We start from the raw sequence: 12437 nt of genomic DNA on the forward strand, positions 1-12437 counted from the left end.
GGGTTAAACCACCTGCATCAGGATTCTAACTCTGCACCTACTAGCAGTACAACCTCAAGCCTATTACTTAACTTCCTTGTCCTAACTCCCCACCTATAAAATGGAGATAATTGTACAGCACAACATCACAGGTAATATAAAGCAAAGGCTAAGAGGTCATTTAATCCCTGTTTTACAAAATTTTACATGCCATACATCAAACACTTATCTAGTATCTGTGTGTTCAGCACTGTGTCTGGCGGGAGGAAGACAGCTAGGTGAGAAAGCCACCGGTCCTAGGGGAATGAACAACAGAGTAATACAGGAGACACCACGTTTAACTACACAGGGATGACCAGAAAGAAAATATTATGGAGAAAGACAGTTTACTGAATGTCAACGAGACTTCAATTAAGTAGTGTGACCCTTGCAACTATACTCCAATAAAAATTATTTTTTAAAAAAAAGAACGGTGACCCTTGGTCCACTGAGCTAGTTTTTTCCAACAAAGACTACAAGGGAGAGTCTATTATTTTTAAACCAAAAACAAAAAAAAAAAAAGAGGGAAAGAGCCTAGTTGAACTTTGACATCCTCAATGATTCAGAATTCATGCCCTCAAAGACCATACCAGCCTTTCATAACAAATGAGATATGCCTACAGACTTTTTTAAACCTATTTATATGTTCAGTCCATACAACTTGAGTTATTTAATGAACTGTTTTCCTTAGTTAGTCCTTAAACATATCCAAAGCTTTAAGGGATCTACATATTTATTTTGGTGTTCTAGAATTGAAACCTTATAGCACTATGAGGTACAGGCACATCATACCCGCTTTACAAACAGAGAAACCACAGCACGGGGAAGTGTAAATGACATGCTCGAGGCTGCACCACTGGTAAATGCAGAGGTAGAATACCAATTCCAGACCTTAACCCCCTGTGCCCTGCTGCTTTCCCTAGAGACTCCTACTTTTATCATCTCACTCATGATTTAAAGCCCTCAATTATATTGCCTCTGAGTCCTCTTCTTAATGAAATCTCTTTAGTCTCTCATCATGCATCTGCTCCTTAATGATTATTTTAATTGTTCTCTGGCTCCATTTTATCTTTTCAGAGAAGTGATCAGGTGTGAATGCATCATAATTTGATAAAAGAGTCAAAAATGGTTACTATTATGTTTCCAATACCCAACCAGATGATATTTTATGGCAGCAGCTGTAGCAGTTTACCATGACTCCCAGGCCTTTAATCCAGTTATAACCAGAAGTCTAGAACCCAACAAGACATCGATACAGAGCTCACACCAAGGTTAAGCATAGACTTGATTTTAAAAAAGGCATAATATGACAGCTACTAAAGGTTCCTCTGCAGAGGAAAACAGTATTTCAAAAATATCAATCTGCAAGTGTAAGAACCAAAAACTAGAAATGACAGGAGTCAAGCAGACCGGTAAGAAAAGTATTGTTCAAATAATGGGCTCATATGATGGCAATGAACTTTTTCAGAAACTATACCAATGGATCCAACGCTTGATCAAACCACACCCTTTTAAAAAAGAAACTTTGGATGATCATATACAAACTGCCACAGTACTATCAGTAATCCTGACAGAAGGCATAATTATATTGCTTAACTAGCAACCAGAGGCATACCTTCCTATTAAAACTTGGCAATCTCAGGAAACAGCAAGAAAAGAAAAAAATTCTACCAAAATTTGAGGCTTTCTCAATGAGCTTAATTTAAGTCCAATTAATAAGTGTAAAGGCTTCCCTGGTGGCGCAGTGGTTGAGAGTCCGCCTGCCGATGCAGGGGACACAGGTTCGTGCCCTGGTCCGGGAAGATCCCACATGCCACGAAGCGGCTGGGCCCGTGGGCCATGGCCACTGAGCCTGCGTGTCCAGAGCCTGTGCTCCGCAACAGGAGAGGCCACAACAGTGAGAGGCCCACGTACCACAAAAAAATAAAAACAAAATAAGTGTAAGACACACCCTGCATTAACAGGCACAGATTTGTTTAGATTAATCTTCCCACGGGCAAGCTAAATCAGGAGTTAGCATTATTAGAATCTATGTGCACACAACTGTGTGCAGGTGTTCACATTACCAACAGAAGAGTTGACTCTTAACCCACCTATTAACAGATATGGCTAGTATTTTGTGAGCTACTGGTTTTTAATGAGTGGCAGGTATACAGCGATGCTAATATGCAAAGCAGTGACATTGCGGATTGAAAACTAGTGTGTTCACCTCTAATACGAGTAGGTGACTTGCAGCATTCATCACTGAAAGCAGAAGTCAAACTTAGAGTAACTACTATATCACAAGTATCACACCACACTCTATGTGTCCTCCTGTCTCAGAATGTAACCTCTCAGAATGAAATCAAGACTGGATGTTACAATCTTGTACAGTAACTAAGCTTTGTAGGTGGACAACAATAGACAACAGTCCCTCCAGCCCTGAACTAAGCACATGTGGCACAACTCTGTTCAATGTGTCTTTTCATTTGGCATAAACAAGTAAAAAGCAAATCATGTTGCACTGTCTCATAAAAAGACTTTAAGGGACTTCCCTGGTGGCTCAGTGGTTAAGAATCTGCCTGCCAACTCAGGGGACACAGGTTCAAGCCCTGGTCCAGGAAGATCCCACACACCATGGAAAGCCCGTGCACCACAAATACTGAGCCTACACTCTAGAGCCCGCGAGCCACAATTACTGAGCCCTCGTGCCACAACTACTGAAGCCTGAACGCCTAGAGCCCGTGCTCCACAACAAGGGAAGCCACCGCAATGAGTAGCACGCGCACCGCAATGAAGAGTAGCCCCCGCTCGCCGCAACCAGAGAAAGCTGGCGCGCAGCAATAAAGACCCAGTGCAGCCAATAATAAAATTAATTAATTTTTTAAAAAGACTTTAATTTTATAAATTTATTAAATAAATTTATTTTTAAAAAGACTTTAGGGGCTTCCCTGGTGGCGCAGTGGTTGGGAGTCCGCCTGCCGATGAGGGGGACGCAGGTTCGTGCCCCGGTCCGGGAGGATCCCACATGCCGCAGAGCGGCTGGGCCCGTGAGCCATGGCCGCTGAGCCTGTGCGTCCGGAGCCTGTGCTCTGCAACGGGAGAGGCCACAGCGGTGAGAGGCCCGTGTACCGCAAAAACAAAAAACAAAACAAAACAAAAAAAGACTTTAATTTTATAAATTAAAAGCCCGGTGCCTGGGCTTCTCATTGCAGTGGCTTTTCTTGTTGCGGAGCATGGACTCTAGGCACGCAGGCTTCAGTAGTTGTGGCACGTGGGCTCAGTAGCTGTGGCTCGTGGGCTCTAGAGGGCAGGCTCAGTAGCTGTGGCGCACAGGCTTAGCTGCTCCACAGCATGTGGGATCTTCCTGGACCAGGGCTCGAACCCGTGTCCCCTGAACTGGCAGGCGGACTCTTAACCACTGGGCCACCAGGGAAGCCCAAGACTTTAATTTTAGAGAGTAATTATTACTATACTGGTTTGTGATTCTTCACAGGATGAATTTTTTAAGAAAGTTTTAGATTGATTATATCAGTTTTTCTACCATAAAATAATCTATTGGGCTTGTATAAAAAAGGTAACATCGAAAATTTACAACACATTAAAAAAAAAAACAAAAAAAGGTGACCACACATCAGAATGAGCGCTACAGCAATCTGCCTTTTTAAAATAACTTTTCCAGGTACTGAAAGAAGAAGAGCAAGAAAAAAGCTTTGCAGCAACCAAAAGTAAGTTCCAACAAATACATCATCCCCAAACCAAACAAACCATATCCCAGGAGAAATGCCACAGGGAGTGAAATTCAAAGTTAAAGATGCTCTACTGAGAATAGACTAGTCACTTATTCCTCAAGGAGTTCAATCCCAGACACAGAATGTTCTTGTCACGTATAACTGGCTAAAAGACATCAATACAGAGTTCACATAAAGGTTATGCATACTACTTGCTTAAAAAGAAAACAGAAGGAGCTGTTAACAAAAGAATATGCAAAAATGAACAATTGTGAAAAGCACTAAATGAAACAAGTGAACTTGAGAGTAACCATTTGTTCCACAATAACTTCTTAGTATTACTGAAACAAATTTAATATGTAATGATGGGGAAATACAAAACAAGATTATCACCTTTGTATGTTTAAAATAAGTTTTCTAATTATCATTTAAGAGTTCAAAATGAGTGGTCTCGGATTAAGTGACAAAATAAGTTCTAGTGCAACACCACTTTCATTTTATTTTTTTTTTACTTCAATAGGTGAAATAACTTCACTGAAACTACTCTTCTATATATTTGAGCAACTATCAGGAATATGTTCATATTTACATGTTATACCAGCAGTGATCGCATTCTTGTGTGTATGTATATATGTACATACTTATATACACATATACACGTATTTTTTTAACCTCTTAAATCTATTTAAGAGTATTTCCTTTCTTTTCCTTTTTTTTTTGCAGTGTGTGGGCCTCTCACTGTTGTGGCCTCTCCTGTTGCGGAGCACAGGCTCTGGACACGCAGGCTCAGCGGCCATGGCTCACAGGTCCAGCAGCTCCGCGGCATGTGGGATCTTCCCAGACCGGGGCACGAACCCGTGTCCCCTGCAGTGGCAGGCGGACTCTCAACCACTGCGCCACCAGGGAAGCCCAACAGTATTTTCAATTCATAAACATTGTATTGTGTGTGTGTGTGTGTGTGTGTGTGTGTGTGTGTGTGTGTGTGTGTACTTTTACCCAGGAGTAATGTATGGAAAAAAGGAAATTCTTCCTACAATACTCCAATGGCTAAATGGCAGACGACATCTACTCCAACACCCATATATCATCCCTGAAAATGATTAAATTAGCCCACAAACATGGCACTCCAAGCCACTGAGTATAACATGTTTATATTTATACTCTCTGAGAAATGGGACTGTTTATAAGAAAAGTTAGTAAATTTGTTGTTAAGAAAATTCCATTGGTATCAACAGCCAAAGACACTTCCCTGAGCTTACTGGGTCGGACAGCATGATTACAGGATTCACCATCAAGCTGAAAACCTGTTATCATTCAGACCAAGTTTTCTCAATCCAGCACTTGTGACACCTGGGGCCAGATAATCCTTTGCTGTGAGGGCTGTCCTGTGCATTGTAGAATGTTTAGCAGCATCTCTGGCCTCTACCCGCTAGATGCCAGTAGCACCCCCTTCCAAGGTGTGACAACCAAAAATGTCCCCAGACATTATCAAATATGCCCGGAGGACAAATTTTGGTCTAGGAGTCTAACAACGTATTACAGTGTTTGGTTTCAAAAGGGAGTAAATTCTGCAACACCAAGAAACTACAGGCATTCTAAGTGGCTACTTCAAAGAAACTTTCGTGGATCCCACAAAGCAACTGAAACCTTGTTACTGCAGATACCTTTCTTCCACATGTGCATGATTAAACACTCTTGTGATGATGAATCTGGGACAGGAGCCAACAGTGACTGGTTTTATAGTTTCGATGAATTACACCTTCTTTTAACCCTTCAGAGGAATAATCATCCCTGCCAGAGTAACCCTTCTTTCCACAAACCATTTTCCCCAACACTTTACCCATAAGAGGCCCTCCTATGGGCTCTCACCATTCAGACACTGTGACTGTCACTGCACTGGGGTCAACTCTCACCCAAGGGCTCGGGCACCTTCTACTACAAGGCCAGTCTGTCTCTGCCACTCCCCTCTGGCCCCTGCTCTCCTCTTGACATCCCCTACCCAGGTCAGCTCTCGACCCTTGACCCCGGCCTGACCCTGCCGCCCCCTCCCCGCCCCCAAGGCGGTACCTGAAGTAGTAGACATCGCTCTTGCCGGCACTGAGCCCAGATTTTCGGATCACTTCCTCCTTCTTCCATCCGGGGGGGAGGGCCGGGCAATCCATCCTCTTCCCGCTCTCCGTGGCCCGGGGTCCCCTGGGCCCCGGTCCCGCGCTCCCCGACGGGAAAGGGACCGGCTCCCGCCGGGGGGCGCCGCCGCCACCGCTGCCGCCGCAGCCGCCGCCGTCGCCGCCAAGGCCGCTGCCGCCACTCTGGGGACGGCCGCGGCCCCGGCCCCGGCCCCGGCCCCGTCCCCGGCCACGGCCCCGGCCCCGGCCACGGCCACAGACGCCGCCGCCCCGGCCCGCCTGCTTCCACCGCCCCCGGCCACGGCCGCCGCCCCGAGCGCCTTCCCTGCGCACGCCGCTCACCGGGGACGGGGCGAGCGCGCAGCCCTGGCCCCCCTGCTCTATGGCGGAGTCGCCGCCAGCGCCGCTGCCGCCCGCCGCGCTCTCCCCCTCCTCCTGCTCCGGGCAGCAGCGGCCTCCCCCCGGGTGCGCGCGCATCCAGCCCCCTCCCCAGCCGGCGCTGCGCTTCTTCCGTAACCGAGCCCTTGGAATCCCGGAGACCCGCCCCGCCCGCAGAGCGGCGCGCGGGGGACGCGCGCAAGCATCATAGAGCGGGCGCGCACAGAGAGGCCCTCCCGCCCGGGGCGTGGCCCCAGCCACCGCCTCTTAGGTCCTCCAAGCGGTCAGGGCGGCCATCTTGTCTCCGCCTCCTCGAGGACACGCCCCCCAGCCGCACCCGCTCCGCCCCCGGCCGCGCCCTTCCGGCCCCCACCCCCACGAGGCGGGCGGTTTGGGCCCAGAGTCACTTGTAGAGAAATGTCAGGACTGCGGTTTATTTGTTTTAAACTGGGTTAACCTCTCTCACTGTATGATTTTACCTACGTTTGCTTCCCAATTAAAGAGCAACAAACAAAATGTATCTCATATTTTATGTTTACTATATAAATATGAGACTATTCATTTAAAGGCATAGAAGCCTCGACATCGTAGCTTGCCAGGGAGCTCAGATTGATGGATTGAGTCGAAGTGTCCCCATAGAGGAGTATCACTATACTCCAGAGTCTGGCTTCCGGGCCTTAGGACCCTGGACTGATTATTCTCTTAGAACTTTGTAAGGCTACAGGAAGGTAAGTGACAACTTGGAAAGTTCCCTCCAGTTCTACAGGTTTTACCGCTAAATTCCCCATAAAATGACCAGAATTCCTGAATCCACCTAGAATTTACCAAATTTCTCAGGATCTTTTCTTAATTTATACTTCCTTGTCTAATGACCTTTGACAAATACCAATGGCCTTTGACTTGGTAAATACACCTTTATGTTGAAAGACCAATTTAACCCATTGTCACCAGCCTTTAGGAATCTGGATGGAATTCACTTGGACCTGCCAACTCATTGTTCAGGAGTGATTTTTAAAGAATAATACCAAATTGATTAAGAAAACTGATTTCCATTTCGGAGGAGCACAGTTTCTATATCTTTTTTTAACCTTTTGAAATTTAAGATGATATATTATGAAATGTTTGGAATACTGAAAATAGTGTTCAATTATCTTCAGTTTTTGCATATGTAGGACCTAAAAGTTGAGGGCCAAGTTTAATGGATAGAAAATATTGATTAATACACAATAATGGAAAATCTAAATTTATTTAATTTGCCTTTGCAGCATATTCAAACACCAGCTCAAACACACAAACTTGTCAATCTCTGAGCTTGATCTTAGACTTCTTTTAATGTCCTTGAGTTGAGATACGCTAAGCTATAGCTTCCTCCATGAAATCTGTCTAGAAATGTGTCTAACAAAGAGTTGGAAAGTCAAGTTCTCAGGAGAGAGGTCAGTGCTGGAGACATGCATTTAGAAGTCATCTTGTGAAAGTGACAATTGAAGGAAACCCTGCAATAAGATTGCCATGGAAGAGTATGCATGGTAAAATAATTAATTAATTAATTAAAATCTTTAAAATAATAATTAAAAAAAGAAAGAGGAACCAAGAACTGAATCTTAAGGAACACCTACGTTTAAGGCTCAGGTGAAGGAGTAAAAGTCAGAGAATTATGAGATCAAAGTTTGGATAACAGGGAATTCCCTGCTGGTCCCGAGGTTAGGACTCCATGCGTCCACTGCTGGGGGGCCCAGGTTCAATCCCAGGTCCGGGAGCTAAGATCCCACAAGCCACGCAGTTCGCAAAAAAAAAACAAACAAAAAAAGAAAAACAGAAAAAAAACCACCTCTGTAAGAGGAAGGGCTTTGACATTCACATCTAATTAAAATCAAAAAGATAAATGTGAGCAAAAATCTCAGTAGAAATGGTAGTTGAGATAAGAGATGGGAAAAGATATACTTTTGGAAATTTTTACCTTTCCATGCTGTGTCTGACAAGGCTATAGATCAAATGATGTAATGGATATAAAAGCATGTTTAAAAGAATAAATCACTATCATTTTAAGGTAATTGCTTTGACTTCTATTAACAGATTCTATATGCTAAATCCCACTAGACATAGTGGAATGTTCCCTCTGTTAAGAAAATCTCATTTAGAGCATTTCAGAAGCTTTTCTGGTCACATTTGAATTTTTCTGTTGTGATACCATAAACCAAAGTATAAAAACAAACAAAAAACATTTATTCTCCCACTAAAAGAAGAAAATAGTGTAATTAAGTAAACATTAAATTCTCACAGGGATTAGATTGACACCTAAAAGTATTGAGGATAGATGCTAAATACCTAAGAGATAGGTCCTTTTGTTTCCCTTAAAATACTGGACAAATAATAACCCTTTTCTAATTCTGGGAAAGTGCATTTTGTATCACTCCTTGAAGAATAGCAACATTGTTTTTCTCAGGCAGGACAGCTGTGACCAAACTTTTCAATTTTATCTCTCTTACAGTGGAAAAGGTCTTGCTGGCTTCACCTAATGGAAAAAGTGAAAGACAAGAGAGAACTATGTATGAAATCTGGCCCATTAAGCAAACAGAGATTTAACCACTTCTGATCTCTTACTCCCAAGTGTAAAAGCAGGTGCTGAAACACCAACTGTCACCCCTGGAAGACTACCTATTCTTTAAAATATTTTCGCTTTGTTATTTCCAGGAAAAACTGAGTTTAAGCCACTACAGAAAATGCAGTTTTCAAGAAAAATAGGTGTTAGTTTGGATTTTTATTAAGAAAAATAGAACAAATTCAGGGAATGAAACTTAAAAGAACGTGAAGTAGTGGCTGGTTTTGAGATCTGTACATTAATTAACAAATACATACCCTGCATTTGAATTTTCGAGTGTGATAAGATACTAAGTAAATGAAGGATTTAAATGTTGGAAATTCTTCTTGTTTCTAATGAGCATATTTGCATCAAGTGATAACAGGGGTATAACTTTCCCTCTCTTAACAGAGTCCAAGCAGTATGGTCAGAATTCATCAAGACATTAAATAAGAGTGAGGGCATAGCCAAAAACCATTTTCCAGCTCTACTTAGCAGGTTTTATGATTCACTGAGTTGGCCCAACTACCGTTCACCTAATTCCCAAATAAAACAAAATGCTGCTGGCATGGCATGTCAGGAAACCAAATGACACTTTCAAGTATATGCAGTATAAATAAAGTTTTTTTTGTTTTTTTTTGTTTTTTTTTACCTGCCGCTTGGAATGACTCCAGAGGAATCTTACACTGCATAGTTCAAACTAAAAAGAGAAGAGTTAATTACCTGAAAGGCAAGAGAAAACAAGGAAAGGTAAGTTTTGTACCAAGGGAAATTATTTCAGAAGATAGTGTCTGGTCTTTTTTTAAATTTTCTGCTGGTTGTTACATTAGCCATAGGTAAGTGGCTGGTATTAAGTGTTTAGGATTAAGGGGTGGAGAAATGCTTATTTGATTTAACATCCTAAAAAATAGAAAACACAGTACTAGGAGTAGAAAGAAAACCACATTTAGGTTTCAGAGTCCTAAGATACCACTTAACACGCCAAACAGTGGGGTTTTTTAATTTAATTCTGGCTACAAAACACCAGAATGCTCAAGCCCAAGTTCCTAAAGGGTGGCAGCTGCAAACCTCAGGGGACTTGCCTACATTGCTCACCCCAACCTCGGGAAACGTGCTTGTGCCCACTGCCGGCCAAAGTCCCAGGCCAAGGCTCAAACCAAGGCCAAGCCAACTGCAGCTGTGGCTCCAGCTCCGGCTCAGGCTTAGGCTCCCAAAGATGCCCAGGCCCTCACAAAGGCTTCAGAGTAGAGGCCTTTGTGAGGACGGAATGTCTTGATGAATTCCGCCAATATGAGGACAGAAGGACCAGTGTGACCCCTGGGCTGCATGGGGCTGGTGTCCTCCTGTGCTATTTGTACAAATAAACCTGAGGCAGACAAAAACAAAAAACAAAAAACCACCAGAATGCTAGGACACGTGATCCAGAGAAATAAGGGCTGACAATGGCTGCTGTTCACGAGACGTAGAGGAGTAGTAACTGAATCAATCAGAAAACGCATCTTGCCAGGAGATTTTGTGCTGTTAAGTGGCTTTCCCAATGTCTCACGTATGTCTCAGATGTAACAGAGCTAGGGATAGACCCCAGTCCTCCTGACTCCCAAGTTTAGAGCTTTGTCTGCTTAGCTGCTTTCAAACTGCCCCGTTGTCTCTGGTTGTCTCGCCCTTGAACTTGTTCCTACTTCAGAGTGGAAAAAGCTCCTTTGCTTCTACCCCCACTCCCACCCCAGCACCTGTCTTTGGCTAATTCCTATTTATCCCTTAGGTCTCACCTTAGACATCACTTCCCCCAAGGAGCCTTTTCTGACCTCCCCTAACCCTCCTCTCCTGCACCCCCCTGGGTTGTGTGCTGAATGCCACACTGTCCTTAAGTATTTCCCCCATCCATTTCTTGTACTTTATTGTAATTTGTTATTTGTCTTTCTTCCCCTACCAGCCTAGAAGGCCATTCTTCATGTTCACCATTGCATCCCCAGTACCTATGACTGGGCTTGCCTGGAACATGGGAGAGGTTATTAGATACTTGATGAATAAATCAAATTAATGCATTTTGTAAAAATTGTGCACTCTCAAAATAATGGGTAGCATATTTTATTCTTAATGGAAATATATAATCACATGGATTATGTGAAATCAGAGGATTAACAGCTGTTCTTATCTTAGAAAATATGAATAGGTTTCCATGTCCCAAGAGTTACTTAACAATAAATTTGACTTAATTAAAAATGAGGCTTAAATTTATTTTACAAACATGTTTAATTATAAAACAGTTATAAGATTTTTTTAGGGTAGTCGCTCCTACATGAATTGAAAGTAACTATTCATCGGTTCCTCAAAAATTTTGAGGAATATATATCATAAAAGAATCACAAGATAAGAGTCTACTTCTAAACAACCATTCCTGAATTGGTATATTTATCTACATTTGTTTCTCCTCTTTGACTTCGAATAACTTGACTCCTCCTAATAGTCTGAGATTATATGCACACATATATTTCAATGTCTTTTTGTTTATTTTGGAATCTTTTACAAAATTCTCAGAGTGTTTTTTGTTTGTTTTTGAGTTGCTAATTTCTGCCTTACCCCTAATCTGTGGTACTTCTTAGCATAGCTTATAAAAACTAAGAGCAAGCCCATGATTTGGCCTTTTGATTCCATTCTGAAATACTTTCAGATTTTATATCCCAACCTTTCAACTACCTCGACTCCCCAACAAGTTAATCACAATTGTACAGACAATCTTGAGTCCTCATATTGCTTATCTCCAAGCATCTATTATTAATGTCACTTATTCTTCTACACAGCCTGGAAGTCTGTCCTCTGAGATGGAAGGTGGGAACAGCAGTGATCCAGCAGCTGTCTGTCACCATCTGTGGCAGACACATTGGTTGATCTAATGCAACACCCACTACCAATCTCCCTTGCCTGCTTCTATTATAAAGACTAAAAAAATCTAAGTGCTAACTATCCCAGTGTAGTTTAAATGAGAACAGGGAAGAACTGGCAGTGGTTCTGAGAAAGTCTTTACTTCTCTATTAAAGCAAAACAAAAACATGATTGGCACTACCCTCGTCCCTTTGTCCCTGCCTTAAACATGGACATGATTTCTGAAGCCTTGACAGCCACTTGCAACTGTGAAGCAAAGAACAGAAAGATAGACAGCAGACATCCTAAGAACAGTGAAGCCAGAGGATGAAGCCTGAATGGCCTTATTGAGCAGCTGAACCAAATCTTGCAAACTCTTTATCACCAGACCTTTGTGTTATTTGAGAAACTAAACCATGTTTGGATTAAACCACTTTTGGGTTTTTGGATAACTGAAGTAGAAAGCATTCTTTACTGAGATACGGTTCCTACCTTCAATGAAGTGTGTGTATCTTGCTGGAAATTGGGCAGCTCCCAAGCTTAAGATCACTGGGTAAGAGATTGCAAAGGGTAAGGGAGAGAGTCAGCGAGAAGGGAAGAGAGAAAGCAAAGGAGAATGGATGGTAGGCTTTGCCCCTAACAGTAGCAAACCAAGAAAGGCCTCCCTTTCATACTCTGATAGAAGGAAAAGCATTCCAAGAGATCCCCACTACTTCGGCTCTAATTTTTATCCCCTTGCTTCACACAATGACAGGTCCAGCTCCA

The 12437-nt window shown here is 42.9% G+C and overlaps 1 protein-coding gene across 1 annotated transcript in view; it reads right to left on the minus strand.

Moving 5' to 3' along the window:
* MBD2 (methyl-CpG binding domain protein 2) overlaps positions 1-6555 on the minus strand; it is a 76508-nt gene extending 69953 nt beyond the window's left edge. Inside the window, exon 1 of the mRNA XM_027118543.1 lies at positions 5796-6555. Within this exon, the coding sequence (XP_026974344.1) occupies positions 5796-6331 (536 nt within the window). The 5' untranslated portion in view covers positions 6332-6555. The remainder of the gene's footprint in view (positions 1-5795) is intronic.
* Positions 6556-12437: the final 5882 nt, after the last annotated feature.

The sequence above is a fragment of the Aethalodelphis obliquidens genome, unplaced genomic scaffold, assembly GCF_003676395.1.
Source record: "Aethalodelphis obliquidens isolate GAN/ISIS:26980383/991018 unplaced genomic scaffold, ASM367639v1 scaffold19, whole genome shotgun sequence".
NCBI classification, from domain to species: Eukaryota; Metazoa; Chordata; class Mammalia; order Artiodactyla; family Delphinidae; genus Aethalodelphis; species Aethalodelphis obliquidens.